The 20,858-nt window shown below is 44.5% G+C and overlaps 1 protein-coding gene across 1 annotated transcript in view; it reads right to left on the minus strand.

The window, feature by feature from the left end:
- Nucleotides 1–20,858, minus strand: part of hk2 (hexokinase 2) — a 76,146-nt gene that overhangs the window by 50,895 nt on the left and 4,393 nt on the right. The window contains exons 2-6 of the mRNA XM_072432793.1: nt 17,097–17,259; nt 6,828–6,976; nt 5,466–5,585; nt 4,418–4,513; nt 172–271 (exon numbers count right to left, since the gene is read on the minus strand). Coding sequence (XP_072288894.1) covers nt 172–271; nt 4,418–4,513; nt 5,466–5,585; nt 6,828–6,976; nt 17,097–17,259 — 628 coding nt within the window. The remainder of the gene's footprint in view (nt 1–171; nt 272–4,417; nt 4,514–5,465; nt 5,586–6,827; nt 6,977–17,096; nt 17,260–20,858) is intronic.

Here is a 20,858-nt window from a genome sequence, read left to right on the forward strand (position 1 = left end):
GTTTTGTTTAGAGTAACTTTTTCATATTGGTTTTATGTTTACATTTGGTTTTATTTCTAACTGTTAAGAGCTTCTTTTTGATTAGCACTTGTAATTATGGAGTACCTGAATTATCTTTGGCAAAATTGCAAGTGTTGATTGCTCGTGTAGTGACTTGTGATGTTCACTTACCTACAATGAGCCCAATCTCACAGTGTTGGTCATCATAGCCACAGGTCATCATGGTTCCCACTGTGTCGTTGATTACTGCTACAATGTCAATGTCAAAATCCTGCACCAACAGAGACAAACTGTTCAATACTTGGTAACAAAAGTAAGACTTTATAAAGGGGATTCACCAATATATCTGTCCAGTCTCAGTGTGCTGTCCTCGGCCCAAGCTACTGTCTTTGCAAGGCTAGAGTTCCCTCTGCTGCGCGAGTGAGTGACAAACGATAGAACTTCAGATCAACAAAGGGTCTACTACTCCTGCGCTCTTCTTTCCGGGTTTCTTGGTTTCCGATAGAACTTCTCTCCGTTTATCTTCCCGGTTGCTGCACTCATCTGCCACATATACCTTCACCATTTTGATTATTGTAAATCGTGCAATATCACTAATGAAGTTTTGGGCAGCTCCTCCTCCTGTTAATTCAGGATTTTGGAAGGAAGCGACTCAGACATTCAAGTGGCACATGCAGGATCTCTACAGCTTGAGCTCATTGATCTGAGGGAAATGCTGCATTAAGAGAGCATTGTGAGACAACTGACCTGCTACTTTCTGGTAACAGACTGTTTCTGAGAGTGTGTTCCCTGGTCTAACCAAAGTAGCACTGTACACCTTGACTATGTTTGGATGGACTTACAGCTGTGAGTCAGCTTTTTGCACTATGAACATTGTCAAAAACAAGTACCGTTCTAGGCTCAACAATGAACACCTAGATATGAGCCTGAGAATGGCACTAACTTCATTCCAACCAAGATTTAAATTACTGGCAGGTCAGCCACATGCTCATTTTTCTCATTAAAGGTAGGGTCCAGGACCCTATAAGAAAAGTAAAAGAAAAAGAATTAAAAGAGAAAAGTTCAGAGAATAGACTCAGTTCTGTTTGCATTTCTCCCCCTAAAAAGCCACTTATTTTCTGAAGATGTGGACTTTTTTTCTGGAAAAGTAGGCCTTCATTTTTTTGGGGCTGAGACCTCCTTATTTTAAGAACAAATATGAGAGAATGTTAAGTCAATGCTCTGTTGGCACATTTTAGTTTGTATTATTTAAGAGAACAATTAGTTATTCCACTTTGCACTTTTTTTTCTGAGGTTTCTGTTTTCTTTAATCTGAAATAAAGGCCTTGAATTTATTTGCCTGGGACTACTTTTATTTATGGTAAAAGAGATAGTTATGCACCCAGTTAATTTCCATTGGAAATGAACAATAAGTATTGTTGAAACCAGATGAAAATGTCGACACAAGCTTTACTTTGGTTCGGACCTTCTACTTGAACAGAATTTAATAACTGGACCTCAGTGACTTTTAATTGAATACCCCTGTCATAGACCAATCAAAGATCATTATCTTCTCGCAGTCTAGCCTTGCAAAGACAGTAGCTTGGGGCGAAGACCGCACACTCAGTATCGACCGATATTCTAGTCAATGAGTAATATAGATATCAGCTAAAAGCACCAATGGCAGTCTGCTGATATTGAGAGTTGACTCTGCCATCCCTTTTCAGAAACGGGAAGAAAGAGGCTTTCTGCTGCTAAATTCTAAAAGAACAGGCTGTAACTTTAATCCAGTCTTTTTTCTAAGTCAAAGGACCCATAAATTACAAAGTTGTTCTTAAAATATATTTGAATTAAATATGTGCGTGGCAAATTCACTCGTGACTTGATTGACTCGTGATTTCATTTCTATTCATGTTTGGTTGAAGTCTACTTATTATTATTTTTATTTTCACTCTCTGGTCGTGTTATGTTCTGTGGTGTTCTATGCTATTTTTTAAATTAAGAAACGTGAAGATAATAACAAACGATAATAAAGGTAATAACAAATGTAGGTTTATTCATTTTTTTCACATTACTTGTATGGTGAAAAAATGTAATTGCAACTTAAATCTTAATTATATTACATTGTACACACTGTACAATAACAGGCCGCGAAATAGACGGGGGCCCGTCTATTTTGTATTCAGTATTTGTGCTCTTCATATCAAATAAAAGATAAAAGTACTTCAAATTGTTTTACATGCTAATTACCAGGTTTAAAACAACAAATTCATCTTCTTCTTATGACGCCGCGATGCCGCGCGTGCTTGTGGGCCCCTGAAATTGCTGGGGGGCCCCTAACTTTTTTACCTAGGGGGCCCCCTGGCCCCTAACTTTGAAAATCTATTTCTCAGCCTGAATAATGGCCATACTGGCCATCCTGTACACCTCCCCTTGGTTTCTACATTGACAATATATTTTTTCACAGGAAAGCAAAAAGATCACAACACGATGCCCTCTAAGTCACTAAATGTCCTAAATAGGCTCTTAAAATGCTAAAAGAGCCAAAACAGGACAAAAGGGAAACAGAATCAAGAAGGAAGGTCTATCCCAAAATGACCTTCCTGTGTACTATGAATCTATAAAACACGGCAAGACAGAAACACACCAAGGCAGAAACATCCCAAGGACAAGAGTCACACATTAAAACAGAGTATGTTGTACATATTCGATTCATGTAGTGAAAAAGCAAGGAGCAAGGAGCATTACAAAGGTGAAACCAAACCGCAATACCACAAAAGACAGCATCAGTAAAGAGGGCACTCGGATTTGGGTTTACAATCGACTGTCCACCTTTACCTTAAAGTCATAAACAAACCACTTAATTGAAGAGTTTTTAGCAAGAAGATGGGTTGGTTTGAAAATGGGCTGAAAGAAGCTTTGTGGTGTAGGGCTGCAACGATTATTCGAGTTAATCGAATAATTCGATTACAAAAAAGCTTTGATTATTATTTTATTGCTTTGATGCTTTGTTTAATTTACATATTTCATTAAAAACACGTGAATCTGTGGCGCGCGGAGCGCACGGAACGGCTAGTGGCGCTTTTGTTTCCCACGGAGCTTCTTCCTGAAGCAGCTGAAGCACAACAGAGAGAGCGGCGTGTTTTCAACTCATGAGTGCGACCCATGGATGTATTATAGGTGCGACCGGGAAGAGTTTTGTTGTGTAAAGAGCTCGGTGCCGCGAGCTGCCACTCTAACCACCACAACGAGCTCCGCACGCCGCCCCAGCACCCGCGTCCTCACCGCGGACCCCCGCTCCACACTCTGCATCCCAGTCACACTCGTACGTTTCAAACATGCCACACACGCTCCTCTGTGGTGCCTTGAAACGGCCAATACATCTATGGGAACAGCAGGAGGGCCGCGACCGTGTTATCATAATCTGATGTGAAACAGAAAGTCCGCGATGACACGGAGTGACAAAATGCAAAATGTAGAGCCACCGCTCAAAACACCAGCATCACTGTCCCACACACAATGTTTTACAAACTAATGTCTTACAGGGGTCATGATACAAGGGGTCATGATACAATACGTATCCCGATACATGATACGATACGTATCCCGATACAGGGGTCATGATACGATATGTATCCCGATACAGGGGTCATGATACGATACGTATCCCGATACAGGGGTCATGATACGATACGTATCCCGATACAGGGGTCATGATACGATACGTATCCCGATACAGGGATCATGATACGATACGTATCCCGATACAGGGGTTATGATACGATACGTATCCCGATACAGGGGTCATGATACGATACGTATCCCGATACAGGGGTTATGATACGATACGTATACCGACACTTATATATTCCGCTACAATTCCCTCATTACGAAATGTATCCCAATAAAAAAAATTTAAAAGGGTCTTAAAAATTGACCAAATGGGTACTCTGGATAAGAAAATGTATGCTATTTCATGTTTATCCACAAAGCACAAGCTTCTGTGGGAAATCTGTGCTGGGGAAATCTGACAGAAGCGAGGCTGCCAATCCAGGCCATTGACCCCTCTGACCACACACACTAGATTCATACTAGGCAATGTGGGCCTAAGGACACAACTACAGTTTACATGTGGCACCCTGCTGTGCTGCCTACAAGATCTGACAAGATTGGGCATTCATAAGCAGCTATGGCCACACTATAGCACACTATAGAGTTATCAAATGTCCATCCATCTTGCTTAGCAATTAGGCCACTGTGAATCATTGAGGTCACTATTTGTGGTTGCATTTATGTTTGTTTGTTTTTTATTTTATTCTTGCAGAGGGGTTAGGTCTAAGTGGCCACTGGAAACTCGGATCAAACAACACTTCTCTAAACCGGTCAAATAATATTCAACATAAATGAATGAATGAATGAATGGATCACTGGCACTTACTCCTCTTTTATTGATAGCTTTTCTCAGTAGGCTGACCACCTCCTTCCCCTCCACTCCAGTTGGTTTGAAGCCTTTTGTCCATGACATGAGGATGGCCTGCAAAAACAAGACATTGTCAGAACTAGAAAATCTGCAATGGCTGAAGCCATTGCTGGAGTGTCTGCGTCTCTCCCTCTCCCCATCTCCCCATCTCCCCATCTCTCTCTCTCTCTCTCTCTCTCTCTCTCTCTAAACTGGAGTTGAAACTGGCAAAATTGAAAATCATGGAAAGTATAATAATAAAAAATACGTGAAATACAAGAACATATAGTGCCTTATATTCTTCTTCTATTGTATATTCTACATAATGCAGTGAACTCTTCAATCACCATTATAGAAATTGAATATTCCTCTGAATAAAATGCTTGTGATTGCGATGAATTGTTTGTGGCCCCGGGTCCTAGTTTGGACATGGGTAAATTTCATTGGTGCAACGCAGGTAGATACAGAGGTAGATACAGAAGAACAGACAGCCACAGAAAGTCACGACAGCACATAGATTGCACATGAATTTCACAGTAATTGCACATGAATTGCACATGAATTCCAACATCAATATAAAAAATAAAGTGTGTTTACGTAATTCGTAAACACACAATTCGTATTTAAAATATGTATTTATACAGTCAATGTAAAATATTCAATTTTGGACATGAAAAAAAAATAAAGTCAAATAGCCCCCCCTATATTTTGCACCATCAGCCGCCACTGAATTTCACATCTCCTAACTCATTGTAAAATATCAATCCATCATTCACAGTTAAATGCCTTAAAATCTCCCACAAAAAAAACTTAAACGGCTGCACTACGGAAATTGGTTTAACTGGAAATTACCAAATGTATTATTTTTGATGACTTTCCCCTCATGGAAATGTGATGTTTGTGGGTGGCTTAAGCGTGACAAACACTGACAAATACGCAGTAAGTTAGTAGCATGTACTGTAAATCAAACAACCAAATATACTGCCACACCTAATGTTTCTGCAGTCTGTGTGCCCGTTTCACTCACCTCGTCCAGTTTAGTTTGCTGGCAGGGAAAAGAAAAGGTGAAGCCCAGAGGGAGCTTTTTTTCTTTTATGCCCATTTTCTCCACGAACTGTGCCAGGCAGGAGGCAATGTGGTCAAAAAACTGCACAAAAATGATCAGATATGGATTACAAACCAAGACTCACTAAAGAGATGGATACATTCACACAAAAAGTTAACTTAATGCATTTGACAATTGTTTATCTGCTGCAAGATAAATTAACATATTTGTATACCGTTATACTGTTTTTTAAAGTCGATACTAACACTGACGTTAAGGGCATGCCAATTGTGATTAATCAGCAAATACTTACATTTCTTTTTTTTTTTATAACATCAGCATGAACAACCACATGAATGTTGTTAAATAGTTAACATGCAACACAGGTAATTAATATGCATGGAAAACTTGTTCATTTGCACCTTTTACCTTTTTAACATTTTATTTAAACATTTTATTCATACCTTATTAAGTAACTGCAACAGCAAACCATAATAATCCTAAAAGGGCATCCAAACCAAAGATTGGAAAACTACTGCCCACAAACAGGTGTAGGTTCTCAGGGAGCCCAGATTCTGCAGGCCTAAAATCGCTATACCGGTAAGTAATTTTAAGAACTCCAAATTTCGAAACTCCAGCCTCTATAAAGCATCTATAAATACAATTAATTGTGGATAGAACATTGCCTTCTATGGAATCCTTTGTTCCAGCTCACAAATGGATAGAACAAAAGCCATGCTTGAAATACGGATGAGAGAGAGGACAGAAACTGTGGAGACCAGCACTCAAACATATGATGTGGCAGGCTGCTCACATCCAGCGCTCTTCTTCACTTGCTTTCAAAACCATCAAACTATCTCCAAAACCATAAATTTAGGTTCACTCGACACTGAGAGCATTTTCCACAGCCTCGAGCTGGAGGAAGCAACTGAAACAATAACGGATTAACTGACCTCTTTGCATCAATAATGTGGTGGAAAAAATTACATTTTACATTTCTTAGAAAAATAATCCCCACATAATAAGGAAGTCAAAACAAGTATTAATAAGGAAAAAAAAGCTGTAAAAAATAATGAGTGTAAGAGTGTCCTAGGCAATGTTAAGATAGAAACAGTGCTCCAATATTTAAAAAAGCTATTGAACAAACCACAAATGTATGTTAGGTCATCTAAAAAGCATAAATAAAAACTGAATCAGATGCAATTTCATTTTGCAGTGAGGGTCCCGGATTGATTGCACTGAAAAGTTTGGGAACCCCTAACTTGAGACTTAACTTGGACTTGCAGTCAGAGACTTGAAACTTGGTAAATTCTGAAAGTTTAAAAACACGGATACTGGAGTTACCTCGGAGCCAGTGCCTCTCATGACATCTTCAGGAATGACAAAAATCTCATTTTTCATCTCGACTCTGCGATTTTCACCCGACACCACCTTGACCAACAACACTCTGAAGTTTGCACCTCCAAGATCCAGTGACAGAAACTCGCCTTGTTCTGGGAAAAAAAATAAAAAAATAGAACCACACCATACAAGCTGGGTATCATCTAAAACCTTTATTAGTTATTACTGTATATGTACAGTATTGCACATACACTATGTGCAGGGACCTGCATTCAGGGGAGGCAGGGCCTCACCTGTCAATCATCTGGTATGTATTATAAACCCACTTTTCGTTTGAATCCAATATCGAACAATATTTTGTTGAATAAGAATGTCAAAATGTTCAGATGTTTGCCCAGCAGCTGCTCACACACACACACACACACACACACTGAGCTGGTGCAATGCAAATGATATGTCACTCTCTCTCCCTCTGTTTATAACAAATAAAACACCCTGACCATGTGCTCAGTGCTTCCATATTCTTGATAATGTATGAGATGTATTTCTGAAGCGTGTTTTAGGCTCACAGATTCATTCTAAAACCGCAGTAAAAGTTCACTCAGAGAGGCTTCATTACATGCGCCTTCCATGAGGCGCATGCTTCTGAGCCCGGCCGTGTGTGGACAGTGTGGACAGGTTTCACTATCTTCTTCCTTATTATTGTGTATGTAGAATCTGGACGCTTACATTTCCAAATTAAAACGTTTCGCAAATCTGGATTTTCAATTAAAGCAAGAGGTTATATATTTTTTTATAAAATGTGGCTCAAAAGTACGTGGCTTAAATTAGATAAAATACTTTTGATATAATGACTTGCAGCTGCAAACAGCACAGCTAAAGCTTTATCTAATTATTATTTTTCATATTCTGAACTGTTCCTAAGAAAAACAGAATGTTTGCTTTTAATAAATTAAGTTTCTTAAACCCTCTCTGACCACTTCCATCTTATTTCACTTGCTTTTCAGAATGGGCGCGTTGAGTCTGGTCACTCTGAAGACTTCTTACCTCTAACCAGGGCAGTTAATACTTATTGCGGTCAAAAACCAACAATAATTTCAATTTGTGAGACACTTACACTTTAGACATTTTCAGAGCCTCTGAAAATGTTCAGTATAGTGCACTTATATGAATCATTGTCTAAATCCTCCCAATACTCTCTACAAGAGCCAGGACATTTTAGTTTCTGAGTTGAAAACCACATTAAAATTGAAATATTTTTTTTCTTTATATTAGATTTTACCTAATGCAAACTAAAGACTTAACAGAACACACATTTTAAAACATTATATTACTATAAGTAACAAAAATGCATTTAAAAGCGCAGACAATTTTTTATAGATTTTGATCTCTTTGTTTTTTTTAATCTAACAAAAAAACCTAATTGTGAACATTTCATGCAATCTCAACTCCAACTGTAAGGGGTTCCAAGCTGCAGGGGCCGCTTTGGAGAGCAGCTTCAGTGACAGACTAATTGTGATAAAATGTAAATATATGATTATATTTGTGTGTTAAAAGTTATCTACATCATTAGCCTGAGGGGAGGGAAAGGCATGTATTTCTAATGACAGGTGTGAAGATGTTGTAAAAGCAGCTGTGAGGAACGTTCCTCCCAGATGGTCCCCAGGGACCAGATGGGTAGAACATTCACCAAGGCTTTTATCTCTAAAGACAATACCAAAGACAGTCGTAAAAGACAAGTGCCTTGATGTGAAGCTGACCAATGAGAAATGTGACCCGCCTTTTTTATGTGTGATTCTAATAAAAATGCCTCGGCTAAGCCTTCCTCTTCCTTGCAAGCCACACAAAAGACTGACGTTTCTGTGTTGTTTAATATTCTAAGTTGAATTATGTTCTCTGACTGTTAAGGAATAGCATTGATTCATGTGTAATTTCTTGACACTAATCCACCCTCTCTGTGTGAAGGAGAGGTTTCACAGGTCTTTCCTTCCTGCTGCTGTCAGACTCTACAATGTACACTGTTAGAACATGTGTCCTGAACATGTGTCATTCAGCTCTCATAATCATGTGCAATACTGTAACATATTGTCAATCATCACTGGTGCAATATTTCCTGTCCATATAACAAAATGTACTTCACTAGCAAGGACCACAACCCCATGTTTGATGCAACACATTTATTGAAGAACGAAAATGAATAATAAGTATGTATAAGCAATGGATGCCGTTTTGGGGCTTCGGTAGATGAGGGCTGTAGGCTCCCGGGCCTTTGAACCCCCTGTCTGAAAGATAAGCAGAAGATTTAGAAGGGGTGGGAGGGAGGGGCATGAAGTAACGAACGCAGGTGTAATTGATTGGCCTGTTTAAATACTGTGGCCGCCGGAAGGGACGTGGAAGGGGGTGTGGTCCTGCTCCCGAACTTAAGATAACAGACTTATCTTCATTTCACTAGCAAGGACCACAACCCCATGTTTGATGCAACAGATTTATTGAAGAACGAAAATGAATAATAAGTATGTATAAGCAATGGATGCCGTTTTGGGGCTTCGGTAGATGATGGCTGTAGGCTCCCGGGCCTTTGAACCCCCTGTCTGAAAGATAAGCAGAAGATTTAGAAGGGGTGGGAGGGAGGGGCATGAAGTAACGAACGCAGGTGTAATTGATTGGCCTGTTTAAATACTGTGGCCGCCGGAAGGGACGTGGAAGGGGGTGTGGTCCTGCTCCCGAACTTAAGATAACAGACTTATCTTCATTTCACTAGCAAGGACCACAACCCCATGTTTGATGCAACAGATTTATTGAAGAACGAAAATGAATAATAAGTATGTATAAGCAATGGATGCCGTTTTGGGGCTTCGGTAGATGAGGGCTGTAGGCTCCCGGGCCTTTGAACCCCAAAAGAAGCCTATGGAAGAAGCGCTGATTGAGCGGACTGAAGGTCGCTGAGGTTATGTCTGGTGTAGATTTCGAACGCCGTGGAGGACCAACGTCCCATGGTTTTGATGAAGCGGTCGGGAACTCCGCGACTGGAGGCAGAAGTAGCAGCATCGATGCGGAATGAATGTCCGGAAAAGAAGTTGGGGCAGATGTTGGACCTAGTAAGAATAAGTTTGAAGAATGGAATGAACCAAGACCTGGTCGCGATTTGGCCAAGTTCGGTTGTGAAGAGCGGGTCGTGAGGAGAGGCGCCGTGCATAGACTGGTACGAGATGAAGTCTAGAAGGACTTCGAAGGGGCTCAAGACGGAGTTGAGTTTAAATAGGAAAATTGGGGTTGAGTTACCGCTGTGGTTGGTCTTGCTCTGTTTGAGGTGGAAAACTAAGCAGTCGCTGGATGCTAGTTGGAGATCCTTGATGCAAGGGTGACGAGAAGGGTCGTGGATTGAGGTAGAGGGTGCGAACTCTGAGCAACGGAGAAAACCAAAGAAAGCGAGAAGGAACATCGCTTCTAGGGTGCGGGTGATGTGAGGGTGCAGGAGGTTGGATCTGATGGTGACGAGACATCGAAGAAGGAGATCTGACGTGAGGGGGAGCATCCTGCGGATCATTGGGCGACTCTGCAAGCCTTTGATGACCATCATGGCTTGTGTGAAAACCGGAACGGGAAGAGAGCAGCCTGAGAGCAACCTGGAGAAGAAGTTGATGCCGCTCAGGTAAGCTTTGATGGTACCAGGGGTTAGAGTAAGATAGGTGAAAGCAAACGAGATGTAATTGGTTAATGAGAGAATGTCAAGAGAGGTGAAAGGCAGGTTAAAGTAGTTGTGAAAGGAACAGAAGCTGTTCCAGGCGGTCCAGTAGGAAGACAACGTTCTGGGAGTGAAGCTGTGCAGGATAGCAGATCGGGAGATGAAGAGGAGGTCGGCCAGAGCGGGGTTCATGTGTGGAATGTGGTGGCTGAAAATGGAGGGACAGGAATCGGTAGGGGGTCTGCCTCGGGAGCCAATGTCCTGAATTTCTGAAAAGCAAAACGGGAGAGAGAATCGGCAACAGAATTAAGGTAACCGGGAATGTATTTCGCTCTGACGATGAATTGGTGCTTGATGGACAACCAGGTGAGGCGGCGGACGAAAGGCATGATGGGAAGTGCATTGCTTCTGCCTTTGTTGATGATGTCAACGACTGCGAGATTGTCGGATTGAATAGCCACGCACGTGGAAGTCCACTCGGGGCCCCAGAGAAGAGTGGCAATGACAACGGGATAGATCTCGAATAAGGCGGAGGAGGATGGACCGGACTTATGAATGAAATCGAGAAACTCATTGGGCCAGGGGGCTGAGAACCACCTGCCCAGGTAATAACCCCCAAAGCCTGCTGATGGTGCAGCATCTGTAAAGAGAGAGATGTCTAATGGGGCTGAAATGATGTCCCGATAGAAAAGCGTGATACCATTCCAGTTGGAAAGTAGCAAGTGCCAGAATCGAAGCTCTGACTTGACCGACTTGCTTAGGATGATTACGCTGTGGAGGGATTTAACGGAAGATGCTAGTGTCAACAGGTGGGAAATGAATGCTCGTCCTTGAGGAATGATGCGCATGGCGAAGTTGAGATGACCAAGGAGTGAGAGGAGCTGCCGTTTCGAGCATGAAATGGCGACGAGGAAGTTACTGAGGAGGAGGGAGATCCGGTTCAGCTTCTCTGTTGGGAGGGAAGCTTGGTATTTGACTGTGTTGAGGGTAATGCCGGGGAACTCTAGGGAGGTGGAAGGACCCAGGGTCTTCTCTTCCGACAGGGGAACCCCGAGGGACGAGAAGACGTTTTTTAGAGTCAACAGGTCGCGTGCCGGAGGGGACGAGATTGGCGAGACGAGCAGAAAGTCGTCAAGAAGGTGAACCAGGAATGGTACATCATGTTTGTTAAGGAGGATCCAGCAGAGGGCTTCGGATAGGCAGTCGAACAGTTTGGGGCTGCTTTTACATCCGAAGGTGAGACGGACAGCAAAGTAAAAGGCACCTTTCCAGCAGACGCCGAAGAAACGCCAGAAATCTGGGTGGATGGGGAGCACTTTGAAAGCGTTTGTGATGTCGGCCTTGGATAGCCAGGCAGCGTGGCCGGCCAGTTTTATTAGAGATATGGCGTGGTCGATAGTGGCGTACTTGAGTGCAAACTCGTCGCTTGGAATGAGGCTATTGATGCTGGGGATGTGACAGCCGTGGGGAGCTGAGAGATCAATTATTAAGCGTTTTTTTGCCAGAGTATTTTATAGTTGCTATGCCGATGGGACTGATCCTGAAGGGTGAGAATGGAGGATTTGTAAAGGGGCCAATCATGTGGCCATCTTTTACCTCTTTAGCGAGGAGAGAATCCACGACTCCTGGTTCCTTCAGGGCTGACTGCAGGTTTTTGCAGGTGAAGGAAGTGGATGGAAGAGAAATAAGGCCGGGCCGGAAACCCTCGGAGAATCCGGTGATGAGGAATCTGACAAATTCTGGGTCTGGATGATCCTGTAGTGCCTTGGACAAGGCGGGAATCTGAATGGGTGTGGAAACTTTGCATAGTCATGATGTTGGGTTGTGGGGGCACGCCGAACGAGAGTGCCCTCCGCCACAGAAGGAGCAGGTATGCAGGAGTCTGCATTGGGATAGGGTGCAACGAGAGGCGTTGAAATTGTTGCATATCGCTTTGCCGCCCTGAAGCATGATGGGACGGCCTCTCTTGTCGACGCCTTGGGGAATTGGAATTTTTGCAGACATTGGTGGGATCGGAACTGGTTGAGTGGCTGGACGGACCGGAGCCGGGGCCTGAGCCTGGGTTGGAGGCCTTCTGGCTGGGAAGACGCAGGCGGTGGCCGGGTGGGATGGGGCGCCGCAGAAGCTGCAGCAAACTGAAGCTCGAGATGCAAAAATCCTGCAATAAAGTTCCTGATCAAGACTCCCCCAGAATGTGTTTTGATTGAATTGCTGAAGTCGGGCAGCGGCTTGGGAGGAGAAAAGGATGTGATACTGATAGAACCCTGGGCCACTGAATCTGATGGCCAGATCTAGGATCAGGGTCATGTAAGAGTCGAATTCTTCACGGCGATTGGGATACATGGAGCAGATTATGTCTCTAAACAGGCTGAAGGCAAACGCGAATTCGAGGGGGGTGAGTTCTTTAGAACGCGAGGGGATAGGGTCGCGCATGACGTAGAGCCCGTCGTGGCTTTCGATGACGCGGGGCATGCCAGCCCTGAGGGAGGGAGGACGAAGGAGTTCAGCCAGGTCCACGTATTTACCTGCAATGATCTGCTGTCTGATGTTGCTGGGGATGGATGAAGGTTTCGGTGCTGGAACGGAGGTCGGAGGAATGGCTGATGCCAGAGTGAATTGGGCTGGACCGGGAACTGTGCCGATCAGTCCCTGAAAGGGATAGCTGGGGTTTGGAAATGTAAAGGAGAGCGTTGCTTGCTGGTGGCTGACCTGGGGCATGAATGAGTTTGCTAGCTGCGAAGGTGGGATCGACACCGTAGCTGAGACCTGGGCTGTGCTGTGGGGCCGGGCTGACGACGTCGAAGGTGGGGCCCAGGACACGGAGGGCAAAGCCCAAGCCGGAAATGACGTGGTTTGTGGCGCGGCCACGGAGGGTAGGGCATCCGGCGCGGGGGGTTGGGAAGTTGGGACCACTGAGTAATCTATGGTACCGGAAGTGGAATGCTGATGAATGAGAGGCTCTTGGGAACTTTTAGCGTGAGCCGGGGAAGGTTGGAATGGAACCACTCCTGGCTGGCTACTCGAACCATGGGGATGGGAAGGTGGCCTCCTGGAAGTAGATGTCCCAGCGGGAAAGCGATTTCGCGTAGGTGAGTCTGGAGCGACGGACTTCCCTGGGGAACGGGCGTGGGGCGTCTGCGAATGAGACATGGTGGTGTTTAGGAAGGATGAAAGGAATTGGACGTCCCAGTGCCCGGAGGGAAGTGTGGGAGCTGGCATCTCGGTGCCCGGGGATGGGGTGGGGGGAAGGAAGGAGGAGACATGGCATCCCGGTGCCGAGGGGGGAAGAAAGTAGAACTGGCATCCCGGTGCCGAGGGGGGAAAGAAAGTAGAACTGGCATCCCGGTGCCGAAGGGGGAAAGAAGTAGAACTGGCATCCCGGTGCCGAAGGGGGAAAGAAGTAGAACTGGCATCCCGGTGCCGAAGGGGGAAATGAAGTAGACCTGGCATCCCGGTGCCGAAGGGGGAAAGAAAGTAGACCTGGCATCCCGGTGCCGCGGGGGGAAAGAAAGTAGACCTGGCATCCCGGTGCCGAGGGGGGAAAGAAAGTAGACCTGGCATCCCGGTGCCGAGGGGGGAAAGAAAGTAGACCTGGCATCCCGGTGCCGAGGGGGGAAAGAAAGTAGACCTGGCATCCCGGTGCAGAGGGGGGAAAGAAGGTAGACCTGGCATCCCGGTGCCGAGGGGGGAAAGAAAGTAGACCTGGCATCCCGGTGCCGAGGGGGGAAAGAAAGTAGACCTGGCATCCCGGTGCCGAGGGGGGAAAGAAAGTAGACCTGGCATCCCGGTGCCGAGGGGGAAAAGAAGTTAGACCTGGCATCCCGGTGCCGAGGGGGGAAAGAAAGTAGACCTGGCATCCCGGTGCCGAGGGGGGGAAAGAAAGTAGACCTGGCATCCCGGTGCCGAGGGGGGAAAGAAAGTAGACCTGGCATCCCGGTGCCGAGGGGGGAAAGAAAGTAGACCTGGCATCCCGGTGCCGAGGGGGGAAAGAAGGTAGACCTGGCATCCCGGTAAAGCGGGGGGAAAGAAAGTAGACCTGGCATCCCGGTGCCGAGGGGGGAAAGAAAGTAGACCTGGCATCCCGGTGCCGAGGGGGGAAAGAAAGTAGACCTGGCATCCCGGTGCCGAGGGGGGAAAGAAAGTAGACCTGGCATCCCGGTGCAGAGGGGGGAAAGAAGGTAGACCTGGCATCCCGGTGCCGAGGGGGGAAAGAAAGTAGACCTGGCATCCCGGTGCCGAGGGGGGAAAGAAAGTAGACCTGGCATCCCGGTGCCGAGGGGGGAAAGAAAGTAGACCTGGCATCCCGGTGCCGAGGGGGAAAAGAAGTTAGACCTGGCATCCCGGTGCCGAGGGGGGAAAGAAAGTAGACCTGGCATCCCGGTGCCGAGGGGGGGAAAGAAAGTAGACCTGGCATCCCGGTGCCGAGGGGGGAAAGAAAGTAGACCTGGCATCCCGGTGCCGAGGGGGGAAAGAAAGTAGACCTGGCATCCCGGTGCCGAGGGGGGAAAGAAGGTAGACCTGGCATCCCGGTGCCGAGGGGGGGATTAGAGATGGGGGAAATAGGAGAACTGGCATGAGGTAGAGAGATGTTTAGTAAAAGGTAGTGTTCATTGTTAGGGGGAAGGGCGAAAAGGAGATCTGGCATCCCGGTGCCTGAGGGAGAGGTATTTAGTAAATGTAGAGTTCACGGTTAGGGGGGGGACGAGGAGGAGATCTGGCATCCCGGTGCCTGGGGGAGAGAGCATGAGGGGGTAGAGAGCGAGCAAGAAAGAGGGGGCATGAAGAAGAGACATACTTACTTGTTTAGGAATAAATGAGAGAAAAAGTGAGGCCTAGTGATCCAGGAAGAGAAAATTGCAACCTTTCGCTGGATAAGAGTGGGGCCTCGCATGAATCCAGCGAGAGGGAGGGAGAAGGAGGGAGGGGGAGAAAGAGAGCGCGGGTGAGCGAGAGCCAGGGTAAAGGACGGGGTTGAAAAGGAATGAGGGGGAAAGGGGAGGAGTTTAATATTTATTTGTATATTAGAATTTTTTTTTTTTTTAATTTAATTATTTATTTATTTATTTATTTATTTATTTTTTATCATTTATTATTTGTTGAGGAATCTCGTCAATTATGCGTATGTGGTATATTAATATGATCGATTGACGAGTACCCATTATTAAACGTGTCCTTAGAGGAGTGCCCGGGGCAGAAAAATAAGAAATTGGTGATCGGGCAACTAGTGCTTTTAGAAGTGAGCACGGTGAAAAGTAAATTGTTGAACTATTAAACTATGAAGGAAAGTATAGAACTTTGAAGCGCAGCCCGGTGCAGGACAAGCAAACGTGAAAGAAAGACTCACTCTTCTGGAAGAACCTGCGGCACCTTTGCCGTGAGTTGGAGGAGCGGAGCGCGCACCGCTTCCTGACCTCGGAACGGCGCGGTTAGAGCGGGCGTGCGCTGGAGTGTTGTGCTGGTCAAAGAGCAGGTTAAATAGCGTGCTCTTGTTGTCGGTGCGGTGGAATATGATGCCCTTATTTTTGAACGCTCGCTGGAGACCTGCCACTGTCCATTCGGATGGTCTAGGCGGAGAGGAGCGCCGAGTCCGTATTGGACGTGTTTGGGGCGAGGATCGGGGCCGGATAAGGGCCTCCGGAGAGCGGCGAGGCCGCGTGGAGGACCCGGGAGAGCGGAGGGATCTGGAGTAGGTGCTGGTAGGTGGGGATCCGTGTCGGGACGCCCGTCTACTGGCTGGTGCTTTGCCTTTTGAACGAGGATGGAGTCTGGTAATGAATCTACTGGGTGTACTGGGTTGGGACAAAGGAGAGGAAGGCGAAACGGGAAAAGAAATAACGGAACGTAAACGAGAACTGCGCCTGGGTGAACGGCTCCGGGACCGAGGGCGGCGAGGTGGTAGCCCGAAATGCGCCCCGGTGGAGGTCTCCTGGGATGGTGGAGGCGAAGCCTGGGATGGGCTGATCAGGTCCTCGTCGGAAGGAAGAAGGCTCAGTAGATCCATGGTGAGTCGAAAGTTTGTTTTGGTGCTTCAGAGGGTAAATCTTGCAACGCATGAAGTAACGAACGCAGGTGTAATTGATTGGCCTGTTTAAATACTGTGGCCGCCGGAAGGGACGTGGAAGGGGGTGTGGTCCTGCTCCCGAACTTAAGATAACAGACTTATCTTCATTAAGACTTAATGTGTTAAAAAGCCGTGGCAACAGAGCCGCGGCGTGGTGAAATAGCTCAACAGGTTCAGGAGCCGCGGCACGGCCATAGCCTCATGGCTAACCCTAACCCTAATCTTAACCCTAACCCTAACCCAAACCCTAACCCAAACCCAAACCCAAACCCTGACCCTAACCCGGCGTGGTCAAATAGCCCAGCAGTTTCAGGAGCCACGGCACGAAATAGCTTGGCAGTTTCGGCCGACACTCCCATGTTCAAACGGCCCACTCTGCACAGCTACACTATTAGTCTCCTCTCTCCTGCTGTTGCCCAGGGCACATCATATACCTTCTGCAAGACTTAAGTATCTACAAGCACTGCTTCGGTTTTAGAAAAAAAACATGATGACTACACATTTTTCAGAATGAAAGGTTAATTACCTGTTCCATCGGGTGTGGAGCAAATGAACGTGGGCAGCATCTTGACAGCCGCTGTGGGGTTAGTATCTCGATACAGCCCTTTGTCCATCTCTCGGCGAAAACGCATCGACAAATCCATTAGTGCCTCATCGGTGAGCTGCAGGTTCTGCAGGTACTCATCCACCTGAAATAGCAAAGAGTTACACTGCAATGTATTTAGATTAGAAATGGAACTGTATAGGACAAGGCCTTGACAAATAATAGTCAAATGCTTACTATGAATATTAACTTAATGGGTGTCCAAATGCCCTGTTAAATAGGGCTAGTTATTTACTGTGACTTGCAGTTGTGGGGATTGATCAAAATGTTGATCCATAAGCTTTCACGGTGCAGGAGTGCTGTGGCCCACACAAAAACTGTTGATTGATAGAGAGTTAAAATAATGTCATGTTGTTGAGTAGTTAAGGTGGCAGCACAAATGCCAGGCTCTGTGTTGCCACAGCATTGTGAGGTTGAATCCCGGCTCTGATCATTTGCTGCATGTCTTACTTCTCTCTAAAACTGGGTGCTCTCACTGACACAGTAAGGGTTCAAGCAGAACTTTTAGAAAGAAAAACGCCTGTCAACAATTTTAGAGAAAAACTATACCTTCTATAAAGAAAAATGGAACCTTACACCATATTTTGGTCTAAAACAGAGGATTAATTAATTTAAATGAACCAAATTTCTCTATCAATTCCAGACTCCAATTTCTATTCTCAACTGGCTATTTGGCAAGTAGAATAACAATCGCTAGATTTATATGGCATGGTAAAATAATATATATATATCCGATTTAAGACCCTACAACTACCAAAAGAAAGGTGGTTGGGGTCTAAAGAAATACTTTATTTCAGCTCAATATCACACCCTCCTAAATTCTGATTCATTTGTTTATTTCTGGTCTTGCCCTGTTTGTTATTTTGTTCTAGATGTTTTATGTTTTTATTCATTTTGAAAAAAAAATAAAATTAAAATTAAATAATAAAAAAGTGAAAAATAAACACCCATGAATAATCCTCCTAACCCAACAATGGGTCTAAGAAAACACATGATTTGACACATCCAGTATTTGACTATCTCTTATGTGGTGTTGTGTGATGGATAGGTTATTTAGTTTTAGAATATGTTTATTGAGCCAGCCTATTAAAAGTTTGTTTAATATTACACACAATTATAAATGCTGTGTTGTTTGACAGTAGTTACGTATATAGTACAACTGCGGTACAGTGTGTGTTTCACAATATAACATCAGTAGATTCAGTACATTCTCAATACTGTATTGGTTGCTTGTGTTGCGCCCAAAACTGCCCTTCATCCCAGCGCCGCAGCTACGCTGATACACCCACATATATTTGACAAATATTTGCAAGTAAGCAAACAAATTTTATACACTTCGATGAAATAAGGGCTTCCTCCACTCTCTCCTCTTCTACCCATTGAAAACTAGAGGTCGACCGGTATTGGTTTTCTATGGCCGAAGCAGATTTTTTGGTAAATAGTAAATAGTAAGTAAATAAACAACTGTAATGTAACAAGTATTAAAATGTCAAAGTTCAATTAAAATATGACATTACAAAAGATGCAGGCAAATTACATATATTTTGACAGTGCAATTTAAAGACACATAAAAATGTATTTTTGAGCAGCGGTAGATCACTCAGAACAAACAAAGTACTTGCCTGGTTTAAGCTTCACCATTAGTATAATCATTTTTTTTAATCCAAACTAAAACACTACTTTATAAATAACATAAAATCACAAAAACAATATTAAATGCTTATTTTAGCAATATTTGAAGATTATGGACGTTTAAATAATTCTACATGTCTGATTCCCCACAACATTTTTACAAATATTACACTTTGCATTCCCTGATGTAGCCTGCTGAAGTAGTCCCATATTGGATTTTTGTGCAGCCATTGCCTGCAAGAAATAATAAAATGTTAATTATTGACAAAAACAAACATTTAACAGTATTTCCCTTTCAAAGAGAACACAAACTAGTAAAATTGTAAAAACAATATTATGCATTTAATTCATTTGCACTTATTCCTAATATCTATTTTATTCCTAAAATGTTTATTCATTAACAGTATACAACACGCTGATAAAGGCAGCTTCACAATTACATAAGTGAAACATCTTTTTAAGTTTACAATCTCAGGAGTCATGAGTGGAAAGCAGTATGTAATAGTCAGACGCTGTAATCCACGCTGTAAACTTTAGCTTAAAGTTAAAGGGAGAAAGGGATCTTACCGTTTGTCGAGCCCAGCCTTCTCCAACACCTCCACGGCGCTACTGCGCTGTGCGGAAGCCAAGCATGGATCTGAAGGAGGGGTCCTTCTATCGCCGCCCAAGAAGTGCCTGATCAAAATCGGCCTTGGTGACAAAATTACAGCCGATGGCCGATATGCGGACTTTTTCCATATATCAGTTGATCTCTACTGAAAATGCCATCAAAATTGCCATCATTTGTACAGTATAAACTGCAGTGATAGGTGGTCAGGATGTCTTTGCCTTTCCACTTTCCCAACATGGCAAGAGTGTTTTAACTGTAGGATGGCACTCCCCATGTCCCTGTATGTTTGTCCAGTACTCAACATGACTTGTATATGTCTCAAATAAAAAGGCAACTCTCCCATCTCAACCTAAATTGCAGTAGCAAGGGAAGTCTTAAAGCCCCCCAGCATAACCTCAAGGCTTGATTTACAGAATATTCATGCACCAAGCATGCTAATGCATGAATATGGATTCAAACTCACAGCGAGAATTCGATTTACGGTGGACCCAGCCTTTCTGTGTGGGGTTTGCATGTTTCTTACACAGTATGAGATTTGAAGTAATTTAGAATCATCTAAAATCATCTAAAATTGCACAGTGTAAGCCCAGCTTTCAGTCTACATTTGTCCTTCTGCCTTTCCGCCTACAACACCCCTCCCCCCACAAATGGTATCTTTATATTATTACTCATTTAATTTCATTCATTTCAATGAGACTTTCTGACAATGTCACAATTGCACAGTTGTCTTCATTGATGTTTTTGTCCCTCTCTAGGCTGTTCTATGTGTGCGTGCATGTGTGCGTGCATGTGTGCGTGCATGTGTGCGTGTATGCGTGCGTGTGTGCGTGCGTGCACGTGTGCACGTGTGTGTGCATTGTGTGCATGCATGTGTGCCTGCGTGCATGTGTGTGTGTATTGTGTGCATGCATGTGTGCGTGCATGCGTGCGTGTGTATTGTGTGCATGCATGTGTGCGTGCATGCGTGCTCTAGAATCTATAGTGCTCAGCTCATTGTGCTTCTAGTGAGTGTGTGAAGTTATCAAAGAGCTGATGAAACTGGAAAATGATATTGGCAACATATGTGCCTCATTTAATATACTGTATTATAATAGTAAAAGTTTGAATAATATTGCAGTAAATGAGCTAAAATATAACTGCTGTATAATGTTCTTTTTGAAGATCTGGATTTGCCTTCAGACCTGCCTGCTGCTCCTGCTCCTGTTGCTCCTGCTCCTGCCCCTGTTGCTCCTGCCCCTGCTGCTCCTGCTCCTTCAGGGGATGCTGGCCCTTCTGCTGCACCCACAGGTGTGTAAAAGCATTTGGTTGGATTACAATTTGTTTTTTAGCCTGTGTCATCTAAATTGCAATGTGTGTTTTTTTTTTTTGTAGGCCCACAAGGAAGAGGTCCTGGAGCCAGAGTCCTCCAGCTTTGAGAGGGAGGTGCTGGCAGCGCTCTGGGG

The sequence above is a fragment of the Eucyclogobius newberryi genome, unplaced genomic scaffold (assembly GCF_026437365.1).
Source record: "Eucyclogobius newberryi isolate DKJ021-1_F unplaced genomic scaffold, fEucNew1.0.hap1 SCAF_6, whole genome shotgun sequence".
Taxonomy (NCBI): domain Eukaryota; kingdom Metazoa; phylum Chordata; class Actinopteri; order Gobiiformes; family Gobiidae; genus Eucyclogobius; species Eucyclogobius newberryi.